The sequence below is a fragment of the Theropithecus gelada genome, chromosome 4, assembly GCF_003255815.1.
Source record: "Theropithecus gelada isolate Dixy chromosome 4, Tgel_1.0, whole genome shotgun sequence".
NCBI classification, from domain to species: Eukaryota; Metazoa; Chordata; class Mammalia; order Primates; family Cercopithecidae; genus Theropithecus; species Theropithecus gelada.
This window is the reverse complement of record NC_037671.1, coordinates 34584044-34601678: the sequence shown is the minus strand read 5'-3', so window position 1 is coordinate 34601678 and position 17635 is coordinate 34584044. Positions and strand designations below refer to the sequence as shown.

Sequence of the window (17635 nt, the reverse complement as noted above, 5' to 3'; positions counted from 1 at the left end):
CTCCTCCTTAGCTCCAGCAGGGTCAGCTCAGTAGGGTCAAGTCCCACCACCCTCATCCCCGCCCCAGCAAAGGGCTCCCTAGAAGTATCTTTCCAACCCTCTGAGGCCCCTATTTCTGGACTCCCCAGATCAGAAGCTACGAGCTCTGTAACACCACCAGTACCCCCTTCAACCCGACACAGACTAGGAGAGAGTTAGGGGGCAGAGAAACAGCTGCAGGGAACAAAGCAGGTCAGGTTATGGGAGAAAAAGCAAGATCAGCTGAGGAAAGCTAGAAGGGCAAGTCGTCACAAAGGGGCAGGGGGGCAGCCCAGGGCACCAAGGGGAAAACTGCCCCCCTCTCTTGAGGACATTTGTTAGGGCTTAGGGGGAGCAGAATTGAGTCAGCCACCACCTCCCATGCCAGAGCAGACAGGGCCCTATTGTCTCAGCCAAAATTCCTTCTTTCAAGGAAGAGGAGGCTCATTGTCCAGCCCTACACCCAGCTCTGGCCCACAAAGCTCAAAAGGGGCACAAAAAATGCCCACCCTGACCCTCTGCCCCCTCGTCTAGCCTGGGGGTGGCAGGCGCATTCCACTCATGAGGCTGAGGCCCAAACCACTGGAGCCCTGAGCTTAACCCCCCAGTCTTGGGGACTGGGAGAGGAAAAGAATTGTCTTCAGCAGGAAAGAACCCACAGAGAATCAGGAACCCACAAAGAATGGGCATTGAGAGAGAGCGGAAACACCAAGGGGGTCCCCACCCTAGACCAGGCATCTGGGCACCCAGGCCTCAGGCTCCGTCCCCACCCTCCTTGCGGAGCCAGGTCCCCTCCACCTGGAAATGAGCCACGTCACACTGAGGAAATGGAACTTTATTTCCATAAATACAGGGGTTACACCCATTCAAGGGTAGTTAAAAGAAGGCCTGGGGCCTCAAAGAAACTGGGCTCTCCCAGGGGGGTACTCCAACACTGATCATAGGGACTGGGGGATCCCCAAACCTGAGATGGGCCTCATAGGCCACAGATATTCCCCAACACTGACACTTCAAAAAGTGGAACTGTCCCCATAGGGGAGCCTCAGAACCCCACTCTCATGGGTAGTCTCTCTTAGGGGTCAGGAGGGCTGATGACAGGGGACTTCAGAGAAAAAAGGGAACATGGGGAGAAGAGAAGCTAAAAATGTCCTGAGTGGCCTGGAAGGAGACCCCTGTGGTGGGCAGGGGGTGGGTTCTCCTCCCATACAGCCAGATACGGAGGAGCAGCAGCAGCAAAAGCAGCCACAAGTTAAAAACATGGTTTCTCAATTCCCAACTTCGGCCTTGAGAGAAAGGGAGAGCACGGAGCAATCCCCCAAATGAGAAGACATGAGGTAGGGGAGGCCTGGACTTGTCATTCACGGAGGAGCAGAGGAAGGGGGTTCTGGGAGGCCAGGTTGGTGGGGGATAATATGGGAGCAATGAGGTGGTCACAGGCACACCAAAGCCTGACATCTGCTTTCCAAGGCCACCACTTGGTCTCTGGACTGAGGAGTTCCTGGGGACCCCTGAATATATCCTCAGGAGAGCCAAGGTTCAATGCAGGTCTCATAAAGGGTACGGTTGGAGTGCCAGGCTGTGTGGGAGATCCCGGCCATCGGACACCTCACTATGGCCCCCCGGGCCAATAGAGTCTTCAACCCAAAAGAATCCCGCAGATAAACCTTCAAAGTGGTCGAAGGGGCATGGAAGCATGGAAGAGAGACATAAGGAGAGACAAAGTGAGTTACTGCTGGGATCCTGGACCTCCTCCCCACAGGGTGAACCCTTCAGCTTGGGAGTCACAGAGAGGGCTCTGGAATAAGGTGGGACAGTGGATGGAAGGGAAGTAATCCCAGGGGGCTCACCAGTTGCTCCTCCATCTCCAGGACTGTCTCATTTGCATCATAGAAACCAAAGAAGCTACAAAGAGATTTGTGGGGAAGTTATCAGAAGAGCTGGAGAAAATCTGGCTAGGCGCAGTGGCACATGCCTGTAATTGCAGTACTTTAGGAGGCCAAGGCAGGCAAATCACCTGAGGCCAGGAGTTCGAGACCAGCCTGTCCAACATGGTGAAACCCCATCTCTACTAAAAATACAAAAATTAGCCAGGCATGGTGGCAGGTGCCTGTAGTCCCAGCTACCCAAGAGGCTGAGGCAGGATAATTACTTGAACCCAGGAGGTGGAGATCTCAGTAAGTTGAGATCAAGCCACTGCACTCCAGCCTGGGTGACAGAGTGGGACCCCCGTCTCAAAAAGGAAAGGAAAGGAAAAAGGAAAAGAAAAAGGAAAGGAAAAAGGAAAAAAAAAGGAAGAAATCAAGGTGGGCCAAGGTCCCAAAGGAACCCAAGGCCTACTGGGGAGACAGGCAGCAAGGGAGGACACTCAAAAATATCTCACTGGATATAGGTACCTCATGAGGTGATACACTGAAGATACGACCTCACTTCTGTAGAAACCCCATCAAAAATGCATTACTGGCCAGGCGAGATGGCTCACACCTGTAATCCTAGCACTTTGGGAGGTCAAGGCCGGCGGATCACCTGAGGTCAGGAGTTCAAGACCAGCCTGGCCAACATGGCGAAACTCCATCTCTACTAAAAATACAAAATTAGCTGGGTGTGGTGGTTCAAGCCTGTAATCCCATCACTTAGGGAGGCCGAGGAGGGTGGATCACCTGAGGTCAGGAATTCGAGACCAGCCTGGCCAACGTGGAGAAACCCTGTCTCTACTAAAATACAGAATTAGCTGGGCCTGGTGGCGGGCGCCTGTAATCCCAGTCACTCGGGAGGCAGAGGCAGGAGAATTGCTTGATTCTGGGAGGCAGAGGTTGCAGTGAGCCGGGATCGCGCCACTGCACTCCTGCCTGGATGACAGAGTGAGACCCTATCTCAAAAAAAAAAAAAAAAGATTACCTAAGCATAAGGAAATATCCAACCCACACTGAGGGAAATTCTACACAACAGCTGATCAGTATGCTTCAAAAATATCAATGTCATATTAATGTCATGGACAAAGACTAAAAACCATTCCAGATTAAAAGATACTAAAGAGGCCTGGTACAGTGGCTCATGCCTATAATCCCAGCACTTTGGGAGACCGAGGTGGGCAGATCACCTGAGGTCAGCAGTTCGAGACCAGCCTGGCCAACATGGTAAAACCCCATCTCTACTAAAAATACAAAAATTAGCTGGGTGTGGTGGTGTATGCCTGTGATCCCAGCTACTCGGGAGGCTGAGGCACACTTGAACTTGGGAGACAGAGGTTGCAGTGAGCTGAGATCGCGCCACTGCACTCCAGCCTGGGAGACAGAGTGAGACTTTGTCTCAAAAAAAAAAAAAAAGGCCGGGTGTGGTGGCTTATGCCTGTAATCCCAGCACTTTGGGAGGCCGAGGAGGGTGGATCACCTGAGGTCAGGAGTTTGAGACCAGCCTGGCCAACATGGAGAAATCCTGTCTCTACTAAAAATACAAAATTAGTTGGGCATGGTGGCGGGCACCTGTAATCCCAGCTACTCGGGAGGCTCAGGCAGGAGAATCACTTGAACCTGGGAGGTGGAGGTTGCAGTGGCCCGAGATTGTGCCATTGCACTCCAGCCTGGGCAACAAGAGCAAAACTCAGACGCAATAAAAAAAAAAAAAAGATACTAAAGAGACATGACAGGATCATGCAACTCAAGATCCTGATTTGGATCTTCCACTGGATATTATTTTTTTCTATAAGGACAGTTGGAAAATTTTGAATAATCTGTGAGCGCATATTCAGGGCAATTTGAATCTATGTTTATTTTTAAACACAACATTAAAATAAATATATAAATAAATGTATATATATTGAGAAAAAAACATATTAATGTAAACATGACAAAATGTTAACATTTGAGAAATGTAGGTGAGGAGTATACATGTCTGCTTTTTGCTATTTTGGTAACTTTTTTTTTTTTTTTTTTTTTGAGACAGGGTCTTATTCTTGTCACCCAGGCTGGAGTGCAATGGCAAGATCTCGGCTCACTGCAGCCTTGACCTCCCAGGCTCAAGTGATTCTCGCACCTCAGGCTCCTGAGTAGCTGGGACTACAAAGGCACACCACCACGCCCAGCTAATTTTTGTATTTTAGGTAAAGACAGGGTTTTGCCATGTTGCCCAGGTTGGTCTCAAACCCCTGGGCTCACGCCTTGGCCTCCCAAAGTGCTAGGATTACAGGCGCAAACTTTTCTTAAGTATGAAATTATTTCAAAACAAAAAGGTCTTAAAATCTTTTTTTTTTTTTTGAGATGGAGTCTTGCTCTGTCACCCAGGCTGGAGTGCAGTGGCACCCTTTCGGCTCATTGTAACCTCCACCTCCCAGTTTCAAGCAATTCTCCTGCCTCAGCCTCCTGAGTAGCTGGAACTACAGGCATGCGCCACCATGCCCAGCTACTTTTTGTATTTTTAGTAGAGACGGGGCTTCTCCACATTGCCCAGCTGTTCTCAAACTCCTGACCTCAGGTGATCCACCCGCCTCGGCTTCCCAAAGTGCTGGGATTACAGGCGTGAGCCACCGCGCCCAGCCAGATGGAGTTAAAATCTTTTAATTAAAAAATATTGGCCGGGCAAGGCCGGGCATGGGGGCCATACTTTCTCCCTGGGGGGTTCTTCCACCCAGAGCACAACTCTCTCCTTCGCTTCCTTCAGTCTCTAATTGAATGGCAACTCTTCCAGGAGGACTTCGGCCACTATTGAAACTAGGCCCCAGTCATCCTCTAATCCTTTCCCCTGCCTTATTACCTGACATATATATTTGTATATATGTATCAGCTGTCTTACAAACTAGAATATAAGCTAGGTAACATTAGGGACTTCTCTTTTATTTACCACTGCATCCCCAGGGCCCAGAACAAGCCTGAGCCCATAATGTTGAATAAATATTTCTTGAGTGATTCAAGTAGCTCAGGTGACATTACAGATCACTCATGGTGACCTATAACACAGGAAAGCACATAGTACCATGGAGTCATGGGTTTTTTCCTAAGGAATAGGATGGAGAGGACAAAGCTGGAGGCTGTTATAATAGTCCAGGTAAATAAAGAGGTGGTAGGAAATGTGATAAAATGGCATAGAACTATACACACACATTGAACCAATGTGAATTTCCTGGTTTTGATATTGTGCTATAATTACATAGGATGCAACCACTGGGGGAAGCTGGGTGAAGGGCCTCTCTATACTATCTTTGCAATTTCCTATGAATCTATAAGAATTTCAAAATTAAAAGTTTTTATAAAATGAGGGAGGGGGTGATAGGGATGGAGAGGAGAAGTGTCAGCAGGACTTAGTGACTGGTTTGATACAAGGGGTTGGGATATGACTCCCAGGTTTTGGTCTTGGGTGACATGATGAAATGGGGGGAGGCGCACTAACTGAACGGTGGAAGGAGCAGGCCAGTTTTAGGCATGAGATAAAGACCAATTGGGGTTGGGGGATGTCTTTAGCCAATCTTCAGGCCACACAATCCCTTATTACCTGGACTGCCAGGGAGTAATAACACCATCATCAGGGCCCCCAATCAGCACCAGGTGGCCCACACGAAGAAAGTTCTTCCGCCATACTGTAGGATGGGAAGAAGAGAGGCTGAATCAGCCACAGGGGTCAGGATAGGTTGGAGAGGGAGACATAGGGAGTCAAAGAAGCAGAAAAAGCAACACAGGTAGGAGCCTGAATTCTCACCTGTGGCATTGGGATGGTCTCTTTCCCCATTGATCAGGGCCAGGAAGCTGCTGGCATTGAGGTACAAGTCATCGTGGTGGGGATCTGGGTACAAAGGGCAGTTAGAAAAAGAAGTACAAAAAGGAGGCAAGACTGGTGGTGAAAAGCCCAATAAGGAAGCTGCAGCAATAGTCAAGGTGGATAGTAATAAAATAGTAGTGATAATATGGGCCAGGTGCGGCGGCTCACGCCTATAATCCCAGCACTTTGGGAGGTCGAGGCAGGTGGATCACTTCTTGAAGTCAGGAGTTCGAGACCAGCCTGCCCAACATGGCAAAACCCTGTCTCTACTAAAAATACAAAAGTTAGCCAGGCATGGTGGTCCATGCCTGTAATCCAAGCTACTCAGGAGGCTGAGGCACAAGAATCACTTGAACCCAGGAGGTGGAGGTTACAATGAGCTGAGATTGCACCACTGCACTCCATCCTGGGCAACACAGTGAGACTCCGTCTCAAAATAATAATAATAGTAGTGATAATAACTGTAAACATAGTAACAAGTACTTTTTTTTGAGACAGAGTCTTGCTCTGTCACCCAGGCTGGAGTGTAGTGGCACGGTCTCAGCTCACTACAAGCTCTGCCTCCTGGGTTCATGCCATTCTCCTGCCTCAGCCACCCAGGTAGCTGGGACTACAGGCGCCCACCACCACGCCCAGCTAATTTTTTGTATTTTGTTAGCCAGGATGGTCTCGATCTCCTGACCTCGTGATCTGCCCGCCTTGGCCTCCCGAAGTGCTGGGATTACAGGCGTGAGCCACCGCGCCCGGCCTCACTTTTCTTTTTTTGAGACGAAATCTCTGTCACCCAGGCTGAAGTGCAGTGGCACAATCTCCGCTCACTGCAACCTCTGCCTTCCAGGTTCAAGCAATTCTCCTAACTCAGTATCCCAAGTAGCTGGGATTACAAGCGTGTGCCCTCACCCAGCTAATTTTTTTGTATTTTTAGTAGAGATGGGGTTTCACCGTGTTGGCCAGGCTAGTCTTGAGCTCCTGACCTCAGGTGATCTGCCCACCTCCGCCTCCCAAGGTGCTGGGATTACAGGTGTGAGCCACCACACCTGGCAATAGCAAGTACTTTTATCTAGCATCTACTATATGAGCCAGGTGCTATTCAAAGTACATTGCATTCATTTATTGATTTAATCCTTACAACCACCTGGTGAAGTATATGCTATAATATTTTACAGATAAGGAAAATTGAGTAAGTAACAGAATGGTTAAGTAACTTGCCCAAAGTCACCCAATAGGGTCAAGATTCAAACCCAAGTATTCTGGTCCCATGGTCTGGTCTAGAGGTTGGCAAACTGTGACCAATGGGCCAAATCCAGCCCGCTACTTGTTTTTGTAAATGAAGTTTTATTGGAACACAGGAACATTCATTTACATATGGTACATGGCTGCTTTCACACTACAACAGCAGAATTGAGGAGTTGTGAAACAGACTCTGTGTCCTACAAAGTCAAAAATATTTACTCTCTGGCCCTTTATAGACAAGGTTTGCTGACTCCCACAACAGACTAAACCTTCTAAGGCAATAAGGTGACACACTTAAAACATTCTGGGCCGGGTGCGATGGTTCACACCTGTAATCCCAGCACTCTGGGAGGCCGAGGCGAGTGGATCACCTGAGGTCAGGAGTTTGAGACCAGCCTGGCCAATATGGCAAAACCCCATCTCTACTTAAAATACAAAACTTAGCCGGGCGTGGTGGCACCTGCCTGTAATCCCAGCAATAGCAAGTTGCTACTAGGGGAACTGAGGCAGGAGGATCGCTTGAACCTGGGAGGCGGAGGTTGCAGTGCGCCGAGATCGTGCACTGCACTTCAGACTGGGCAATACAGCAAGACTCCTTCTCAAAAAAAAAAAAGAAAAAAGAAATTCTGAACAGACCCTGTTCAAATAGCTCAATAAATGTTAGTTATCTTTATTGTTATCACTGCTATTGGTTGTAGCAGAGGTGGAAGCAACTGACCTGATCCATGGAAGCCCCAGTTCAGCATCCCCACTCACCATGCCAGTAGTTGCAGATGGAGAATTCCTGGCCCCAGGGGCTATAGCAGATCCGATAGAGGTTAGACCGCATGGAGGTGGGGAACAGCCACTTCAAGTAGTCCGTGTCTGGCAAGAGAATGGCAGTGTTAAGTGACCATAAACCTCTGTTCCCCCAAAACTCAGGGCATTCTGTGGGGTCTAGTGCCCACTCACCTCCATACTGTCCCATCTGTGGAGAGGAGAGGGAGATGAAAGAATCCACATTGTGATCATCCATGACAGAAAGCAGAGCCCGGCACACAAGGCCCCCTGTAGGCAGAACACCACATTGGGCAGACACTTAAGGACAGCAAAGCCAGCAGCACCCCCCACCCCCACTGCCACACACACACACACACATACTGTACATAAAGGAGACTGAGGCTTACGGAAGGCAGGCACACCCTGTGCCAAAATGTCACACATCATATAAGTGACTGAGCCCGAATTAGATGCTGGGCCTCCTGCCTCTAATTCTAAGATGTTTTTACCTGCCCCATTTGCCCTTATGTCCAAGAACCATGGGTAATAGGAAACAAAGGGGTAGCAGTGTAGGGAGCCTCCCTCCCATTCAAGACAGAGATGAGACCCAGGTGCTGAGGGAAGTCAGAAAGGAAGGGCTCAGGTACCAGGGTTGTGCCTGGAGCAATGTGGTTCAGAAAAAGGGACACTAGGAAGTGTCCCTCAGATAAGGATCAAGCCTCAGATAGGGCTTAGGAGTTAGGGGCAGGGGAGTCGCCTACCCTGCGAGTAGCAGATGAGATGCACCCCTTGAGGGGCCTTTGCCATGATGGGGACCACAGCCTCTCGGAACCCTTGCACCTGTTCCCACAGGGGTCGCAAGCTCTCTCTCCCATCGAAGAGATCGAGCACTGTCACCACAGTCCCGGGGTGTGTCTGTGGGAAGGGGGCAATGCAGCCACCGGGGATAGGCTAAGAAGCTCCCACACGCCACCCCTGGCCCGCATCCACAGGTCTATTGTACCCTGCTAGAACCAGGGATCCCGTCCCCCAACTCTCCCCCACGCCAGCACCAGCTCCCTGAGGAACTGGGCAGGCCCAGAGGGGTGGCTTTCAGTTCCCCGCTCTCCCTCCCCTGCCACAGTAGACGCCTCTAACGCCCTGCACCCAGGTGTCCCCTGCCAGACCTCATTGATGTATTCCAGCAGGTGGCGGAAGCTGTACGAGCTGTCGAAGAGCCCATGCACCACGATGACCGGCTTGTAGGACGCGCGGTGGGGCGCGGGGGCTGCAAGCAGCAGCAGCGGCAGGAAAGGTAACAGGAGTAGGACCCACGCCGCGGGGAGCCGCTGCCCCCAGAGCCCCAGCATGCTCCCGCCTGAGAAAAGGGTGATAAAGGCCTGTGAGGGAGATGGCAACACCCTCCTTCCTCGGAACAGACGCCTGGCAATCAAGCCACCTCCTCTCGGTCCCACACCAGGTCCCTCACCAGGTCCCTGTCACAAAATAGCCTACTTTTAACTTACTCCAGCCCTCTCCCTACAAACACACCCCCCTACCACGTTGACGCACCAACGCGCACCCGAAGTCCCGCCCCCAACTCAGCGTTCGGGGGACTTGTTCCCTAGGTTCAGGGATGAAAGCATCTTCCCACCCATGAACAACGCGGAGTTCTGTAATACCCGAGCAGCAGCCCAGGCCCCTTGAAGCGTGCAAACTCCCACCTGGCCTGGGTCCGTAGGCCTCGCTCCACCCGCTGTTTACTTCTCCCAAGACTGGAACCCACGGGGGAGGGGAAAGGGTGAGGAAAGAGAGCGCAGGGGAATGACGGATGGGAGGGGGAAGGACGGGCTGCTTGGGGTCGCGCAAATCCGTCACGTCCGGGGCTTTCTCTGGCAACCGCGCGAGCGTTCCAGGCTACACAGACCCAGTACCGGAGGGGCAATGGAATATTCCATTGCGCTCTTGGTGCTGGGGAGGAAATAGGCGGAGCGATCCATTTAGGCCGGTGGGGAGAGGAAAAAGCAGCAAACATATTATGGGAATGGAAAGAAGGCCTCTCCAGGCTTCGTTGCCCCCAGCGACCCAAAGGTCCGATTTCCCCCGCCTTGATTCTCCCCACTTCCCAATACAGGCGTCTGGCTCGCAGCGGAACACGAAGTTTTCATTCCCCAAGGGGCGGCCGGGGGGTGGACCAGGGAAAGGTAGTCCTCTGCATTTTGCCGTGTGCTGGGTGAGTGGCAGGGTGGCCTGGAGGGCTGATGCCAGCCCGGGCTTGCCCCTCAATACCCACCCCCACCCAACCCTCCAGTCCGCCCCAGGTCAGCGACTTACAACTCTTCATTCTGAAGTGCGTGTAGTGCCCTTGTCTCCAGAGACGCGGAGAGTCCTCCAGGCCCCTTGAGCTAAGTGCAGCCTGGCCCAATTTCTCCTGCCCTACTCTACTCCCCTCCCTATAAGCGACCCACCCCCAAGGGGCGGAGGGCGCATAGGGATGCGCTGACTCATGCCCTTGTAATTTCGACCAGTCTTTCAACCTGAGCGACCCCCACAATGTGGTTCTCTGAGTTATCTGTGGGTGGCTCCCTACCGAGACCCTCAGGCGTCCCACCTCTCCGCCTATAATCCCTACCCGACACCCTAGTGCCTCAGGGCTTTTACTTGTTAGGGTTTTTACTTAGCATTTAAAGACGTTTCTCTAGAGAGAAGGATTTCTCAGCATGTCTGAACCCCTCTCTCTGTTGACAAGGTCATTGCTTGGTCTAAATTTGTCTCAGTCAAACCATTTTGCTCTCGGAGTGGTGTAGAGTGACGATGGGGTGGCGGTAAGGGGTTGAGGGCTCACGCGAACGCCTAGTGACCAGAACGACTGGTGTGAAGCCGTGATCTGACTCTCTGGAGCCTGAGACTGGTTTCAGCGAGAGCCTCTGTACTGCTCTGTAGTCTCCGCTAGGACACGGACGAAAAGGGACGCAGCCGGGAGAGCGACTGCCCCAGGTGGGGGCTGGGGGGGTGTAAGGGAAGAATAATGATTATCTGGCTGTGTTTTTGTTTAAAAAAAAAGAAAAAAAAAACTGGTGTAAATCTCCATAGACTTCCTATCCTTGCTCCCTTCACCCACCCACGCGTTCCCAAGATGCAATAAGCAAATAAAAAGACTAATAACGCTGTACCGCAGGTCGACTCAGGAGGTGGAGATGCGTCTTGGTGGGAGGTGGTTGGTGGGAGTAGGGGGGTTTAGGGAATGGATCTGAACATTGACCGGCCCAGAGACTCTAAGCAGCCTCTTTAAAAGCAAAGGGAAAGTGGGGAAACCAGCACACATTACCAACAGAGCTGCCAGAAATGAGCAGTTAAGTCATACTCCCTACCCCCTCCAAAAGAGCTTCAGCTCCTTAGTCCTGGATGAAGAAGGTATGTATGCACACCGCCCAAACTCTCTCTCCCTTTTCCCCCCAAGGCCCAGCTCCCCCCGAATTACAGACCTGGGCCTCCCTCTTTACTGCTAGGTTGGCAAGTTCACCATATCCTGGGAACTTTTCAGACCATCGCAGTTTTGAACTCTGCACAATTCTCTCTCACACACAAGTATTTATCTCTTCTAAATAGGGGGAAACTGGGGCCAAGGATTTGGGAGAAGACCCTGGCACCTTGCAGGGAGCTAAGACGGGGAGACAACGTGCCCCTGGAGGCATCTGGGTCATTAACTCCACTGAGAACCTGTTCACTTCCTCCCACAATATAATCACTAAGTGAGTCTTGGAGGGGGAGACTCCAGAGAGTTCTCTCTCCCTCCTTCGTTTCCTTAGTCCCACCCGCCTCGCCTGGTCTAGCCTCCGTGTTTCCATGACAACTCCAAAGGAGCCCAAACTGGGGGCTTGAATGCCAGGGTGAGAGGAGAAGAGAGGTGGTCCGAGAGCAGAGAGACCAAGTGGGAAACGTCTGAAGCGCTCCCCCTCCCTCGCCTCGGTCCCTTTAAGCTCCCCCCCCCCCCCCGCCCCCCCCCCCCCCCCCCCCCCCCCGCCCCCCCCGCCGCTGCCTTCATCTCTCCATCTCTGCGCTGCTGCCGGCTGCGCCATCCAGCACCCAGACTCCAGCACCGGCCAGGGACCCCCACTCCGGCTGCAGGGACCCTGTCCCAGCGAGACCGCAGGCATGTCATCCGAAAAGTCAGGTAAAAACAATAACAAAACCTCCCACCCCCTCCACTGTCTCCAGACTCTCCTTCCCCCTTGCCCCAACCCCCTCCCTTACCCTCTTTAGCTGTAGTTCTATTTCATTTCCCTTCTCTCCAGCTCTCAACACTCCCCCAGTCCCCCTCCTCTTTCTGTCTCCCCCTTTCTCTTCCTTTCCTCTTTCCAGTCGCAGCCTCTGACCCTTGCCAACAACATGGGCAGGGGGGTAGGTTGAGAGGGTGAAGGAGGTACAGCCAGGTTCTGCAGGGATGGCATCGTTGGGAGTGACAGATGGACAATCACTGGCTGGCATGGAGACATCCTGTGAAGAAATATGGAGACATGACCAGATGGGGGTTGTCAAGGGAGCAAAATCCAGAGGGCTTTTCTTAATCCTTCCTAAAAGAGGTCCTGAGATTCTCATAGAGGTTGGGGCACTCCTCCCCCCACTGAAGGAATAGCAGAGGGGAACACATGTCATCCCACATGTGTTTATACAACTGTTGAATTGAGCACATATTAACACAGGGTTGCATGTCTACACATACGCACACACAGAACTAGCTCGGATAGGCCAGCCCAAAGGCAGCTATAGCAAAGGAGAGGACACTGGGTCTTGCAGGTGAGAGCTGGGTGCATGGTGATGAAAAAGACACAAAAGAAGCAGAGGAGAGTTGTGACCTCAAAACTAGATTGGAAGGAAGAAGGAGCGGGGGCAGATGGCCTAGATACAGCCCCTCTCTTGCCCCTCAAATTAGAGATGGTTTCTCACCTGTCTCTCTCTATGTGTATCTCCCATTATCTTTCTCCATCCCTGACCGACTGTGTTTCCCCTTACCCCTCCTCAACTCATCACTGTGTCATCTTTCCCCTTATCCTCTCCTCCACTCACCTCCCCCAGGACTCCCAGACTCAGTCCCTCACACTTCTCCACCGCCCTACAATGCCCCTCAGCCTCCAGCCGAACCCCCAGCCCCACCGCCACAGGCAGCCCCTTCCTCGCACCATCACCACCACCACCACTACCATCAGTCTGGCACCGCCACCCTCCCGCGCTTAGGGGCAGGGGGCCTGGCCTCTTCCGCGGCCACCGCTCAGCGCGGTCCCTCCTCCTCTGCCACGCTGCCGAGACCCCCCCACCACGCCCCTCCCGGCCCTGCTGCCGGGGCACCCCCACCCGGCTGCGCTACCTTGCCCCGCATGCCACCCGACCCTTACCTGCAGGAGACTCGCTTCGAGGGCCCACTTCCTCCGCCGCCGCCCGCTGCCGCCGCCCCGCCCCCGCCGGCGCCAGCCCAGACTGCCCAGGCCCCTGGCTTCGTGGTGCCCACGCACGCGGGGACTGTGGGCACGCTGCCGCTGGGGGGCTACGTAGCACCCGGATACCCCCTGCAGCTGCAGCCCTGCACTGCTTACGTGCCGGTCTACCCGGTGGGCACGGTGAGTGCCGGGCAGACAGGGACATGGGAAAGAGGGGGGCGCGCAGGACTTGAAACTGGGGGTACGCAGGGGGCTGGTAGGATAGAGGAACAAGGGCAGGAAATAGGTAATGTTCCCGGCACAAGCCCTAAAAAGAAGGGCGCCTGAGACAGGAGGGACTAGGGAGACACCCGGGAGTAGGAGTCTACTGGGGCCCAAAGTCAGGGCCTGGGAGGGGGATCGGAGCCTAGAGGTTCAGAGGAGGTCTGAAAGTAGGAAACCGCCTGGCGGGGGGGAAAATGGAAGCTGGGAACCAAGAGGGATGTGGGAGAAGCGTGGGACTAAGTGGGTAGGGGACGCCTGGCAGGTGTCTGGAGGGAAGAAACAAGGTCTGATGTGAGGCCAGGACAGCCCCAGTGGGACCATACCTTGCGAGAGAGAATGTAGAAAGCCCAAGAATATGGTGGTTAATGAAGCAAGGAAGGGAGGAGGGGGGCTTAGGTGGAATTTATGGGTGTCCTGGAAGGGTAGTGGGTGCTTTATGTTGAGAAGCCATAGGAAAAATTGTGCTTTTAAAGCCACTCTGCCAGCCGCCCAACGCTGGTAGGCTGGGAGAGGGTCGGAGTGATGCCCCTTACCCCCAACTTTCCTTCCACAGCCATATGCAGGCGGGACCCCGGGGGGGACAGGCGTGACCTCCACTCTCCCCCCGCCGCCCCAGGGCCCAGGGCTGGCCCTGCTGGAGCCGAGGCGCCCGCCACACGATTACATGCCCATCGCGGTGCTGACCACCATCTGTTGCTTCTGGCCTACTGGCATCATTGCCATCTTCAAGGCAGTGCAGGTAAGGGGCAGGGGCATACTCGGTTTGGGGACGGGGGCAGGGAGTTCTGGGCGTTCTGGGGCCATCTCAGAGAAAGGCTGAGACGTTCGAACGAGGCTGCAGCTCTTTGACCTCCTTCCCCCACCCCTCCCCCATAGGTGCGCACGGCCTTGGCCCGCGGAGACATGGTGTCGGCCGAGATCGCTTCACGCGAGGCCCGGAACTTCTCCTTCATCTCCCTGGCCGTGGGCATCGCGGCTATGGTGCTCTGTACCATCCTCACCGTAGTCATCATCATCGCCGCGCAGCACCACGAGAACTACTGGGATCCCTAAAAACGCCCCCGGTCCGGCCCCACTCTGCGCCCCTCGACCTCCCAGGCTCTTTCTGCAGTCATACCGCGGACCCAATGGGCGCCCTGCACACCCGCTTCTGGGGCCGTCAGACTTGGATACATCGTAAACTCCGCCTCCACGGAACGTCTCGCCTTGCGAGCAAGCTCCGAATCCAGTTCCTCAGGAACCCCTCCAAAACCCACAGTCCCAGGGACGCCGCTTTCCGGGATTCCGGCCAAACGCCGGACCCTCAGTCGCTCCAGGTCCCCTCACCCTCAAAGTGTAGCGCCCCCAGCCGAGCAACCTCGGTTTTGTCCCTAAAACCCAGCCTCCTCTATAAGCTCCGCCCCAACTCAGACAAAACCCCGCCTCCAGGTCGGCAGGCTCCGCCTTCTTTTCTTCTCCGCGGGGTGATTCAGTCCAGTGATTGGGTTTGTGGCTCCAGGCCTCGCTCACAGACGGACAGACTCCTCCCTTTCTTACGGCAAAAGGACCGAGCCCTGGGGTAGTAGCGCCCACACACTCTGGTTTTTTCCAAGTACATTTTCGTCCCTCCACCTAGGTCTCTGCCTATTTTCTTGCTAATCCCAGAACCTTTCCTTTTGTTTTTTTTTTTAAGGACATTTGGGAAGTTCCTGGTGTAGGATCCTTCTCCCTGGGATAAGAAACCTGCCTGTAAACGCTCTGTAAATACTCCCTTCCACCCATCCCAGCCCCTGGGCAGCCGGGCAGAAGGGAATCCAGGCTATGGGACCTCCCAAGTCCCCGCTCCCTGCTCCCCTCGGCGGCCCCCGCCTTGTTCTGATCTGTGTGTGAGTGTGTGTGAACTTCTGAAAGACAATATTAAAGACACTTAGTTGATTTATTGCCCGCAATTCCAAAGACTGCGGCCCCGCAAAGACCCTCCCCGCTTTTGGTTCCCCCTTTCACTTCCCTTCCTCTCCTCTTCCAGGGGAAAAAAAAAAGAAAACCCGACAGAGACTAACGTGAGGGAGACAGATTCCCAGATCGCCAGAGAGACATGAATATGGGGGATGGAGGGGAGCTCCCTGGGAACCCACCAGGGAAGACCTTAGGGTCCATTCTCAGTAAGGCTTTATTTTCTCAGTGAGGCTTTATTTCCCCAGTACCCCTTTTCCATTCCCTGCTATCCCCAGAACTCCAGGAAGGCAAGATGACAGAGAGGGCAGACCATGGTGAAGAAGATGGTCAAGGATAGAGTGATGGGGGCCAGGAAAAGATCCCAGCTGCCCATAGCTGTTCCTGACTGTGGACTGGAGGGTGGCAGACAACTTGGATTAGAGCCCCACATGCTGGACTGTAGGGGGTATAGGAAAGGCAAAGAGAGCAGATTGCTATGGGAGCACAGGGAGGAGGTCAATGGCCTCTCAAGTCTCTCTGGGACTAATTGCCTTCTCCTACCCTGAGATCAACCAAGAGGCCTCTTTTGTGAGGGGAGTGGTGATTAAGGTATGGCGCCAGCAGTGGGCTTGGGTCTTTGGTTGTACACCCACAGGACAGGGTCCTATCCTGAATTTATGCATGTATGCAACATGCAGACTCCATGCTGGATGCTGATTGAGATGTCCATCCAGACAGCAGGTGTGACCCCTGACCTCATGGAGCTTACAATCTAGAAGGTTAGCTATGCACTGAGATAGGAGATGTGATAGGAGATGTGGGAGGAGGGTAGGGTGAGGCATGAATATCATGGGTTCTCCCTTGGATGTTTTGGATTTAATGTGCCTACCTTACCAAACTTCTTGAAAAACAGAATTCGTGGCTGGGTGCGGTGGCTAACACCTGTAATCCCAGCACTTTGGGAGGCCGAGGCAGGTGGATCACTTGAGGTCAGGAGTTCGAGACCAGCCTGGCCAACATGGTGAAACCCTGTCTCTACTAAAAATAAAAAATTAGCCGGGCGTGGTGACGGGCGCCTGCAGTCCCAGCTACTTGGAAGGCTGAGGCAGGAGAATCGTTTGAATTCGGGAGGCAGAGGTTGCAGTGAGCCGAGATTACGCCATTGCACTCCAGTCTGGGCAACAAGAGTGAAACTCCATCCCAAAAAGTGGGGCGGGGGGGCCGGGAATATTGCTATCAGAGATATGTCTGTATATGTCTCTTTTTCATATCCACTATTTCTTGACTTGCTGAAATATGCATCCACACCCTATTCTCTTGAAATCTCTCTCTCAAATGGCAACCAATTACCCAGATCCCAAATCAATGGCATTTTCACAGTACTCTGCCTCTCTAAACCCTCCCGTTTGTCCCTTGACCCTGAATTCCCCACACACCCAGGTTCAGAAACATATGACCTCCCTTCACCCCCACCTCCACACAGACCTCTAACCATTCCGCCTCTACCTTCCCTCCCTGATTTTTCTCCTCCCTTCAGCTAAGTGTCCATCTCTGATTTTTTTCCCTTCTCTGAGACTTTCCTTTGAAAAGCTCATTCACTCGACTCAGCTGATCAAATGCTTTTCCAACCTGTATTTTACATGCAGACGTTCTTTCCAGTGCCTGCAGATCATAGCTACATGGACGATGCTTGTTGGTCCTCTAAAATCAACACATTCCAAAACAAACTGATGAAATGCCACAGAAAACCTGCTTCCCTGTCTCTCTTAATAGACCGTTTTCCCAATCACTTCCTTATCTGGAAATTTGCTGCCTCCTCCCTCTCCCTCCTGCCTTATTTTTGGTGTGCTCTCAAGCCCAGTCAGTTCTGCCACCACAATGTCTTTTGAATCTGTAATTTTTCCCCAGCCCTTGCTGGAAAAATTACCTCGTTAGGATTATTGCATCAGCTTTCCCAACAGGTCTCCCTACTTCCTACCTCTCCCTACCTCAAGTCTCCCTCCACACTATTGTCAGATCAGCCTTCCTAAACACACTTATGTAACTCCACTGCTCAAAAGCCCTTCAGGGTTCCCTATTGCCTACTCAATTATTTACAAAATTTTAATCTGGCCTTTAACAGCTTCCATAATTTAAAATTGTCCAGCTTCTCTGCTCATTCTAATTTCTAACCATACTGAATTACTCATCATTCCCACCTCCAGGTATCTGCCCAGCTGTTCCCAAATCTTAGACCTCCTTCCCAAATCTCTGCCTATTATAAACCAAATTGTTTGCAGCTTGTCACA

General features: G+C 52.7%; 2 protein-coding genes across 5 annotated transcripts; one reads left to right on the top strand and one right to left on the bottom strand.

Annotated features, from left to right (window-relative positions):
- Window positions 1–835: 835 nt before the first annotated feature.
- On the bottom strand, window positions 836–10176 carry PPT2 (palmitoyl-protein thioesterase 2). 3 transcript variants are annotated; one of them, XM_025383498.1, is made up of 9 exons: window positions 10069–10176; window positions 8922–9112; window positions 8517–8670; window positions 7948–8043; window positions 7753–7860; window positions 5704–5787; window positions 5500–5584; window positions 1866–1920; window positions 836–1682 (listed from the first exon to the last, which is right to left on the bottom strand). In XM_025383498.1, the coding sequence occupies exons 1-9, from the start codon at window positions 10076–10078 to the stop codon at window positions 1539–1541; spliced, it is 927 nt and encodes a 308-aa protein (XP_025239283.1). In that variant the 5' UTR covers window positions 10079–10176; the 3' UTR covers window positions 836–1538. The 3 variants fall into 3 exon arrangements, with proteins under 3 accessions (XP_025239283.1, XP_025239285.1, XP_025239284.1); XM_025383500.1 differs by lacking the exon at window positions 10069–10176 and adding an exon at window positions 9459–9686; XM_025383499.1 differs by lacking the exon at window positions 10069–10176 and adding an exon at window positions 9307–9679.
- Window positions 10177–10619: 443 nt separating this feature from the next.
- PRRT1 (proline rich transmembrane protein 1) lies at window positions 10620–15351 on the top strand. Of its 2 annotated transcripts, XM_025383502.1 has the most exons (6): window positions 10620–10731; window positions 11544–11624; window positions 11818–11908; window positions 13134–13349; window positions 13987–14172; window positions 14310–15351. In XM_025383502.1, the coding sequence occupies exons 2-6, from the start codon at window positions 11617–11619 to the stop codon at window positions 14484–14486; spliced, it is 678 nt and encodes a 225-aa protein (XP_025239287.1). In that variant the 5' UTR covers window positions 10620–10731; window positions 11544–11616; the 3' UTR covers window positions 14487–15351. The 2 variants fall into 2 exon arrangements, with proteins under 2 accessions (XP_025239287.1, XP_025239286.1); XM_025383501.1 differs by lacking the exons at window positions 10620–10731; window positions 11544–11624 and having other exon boundaries at window positions 11775–11908; window positions 12811–13349.
- The last annotated feature ends 2284 nt before the right edge of the window (window positions 15352–17635 follow it).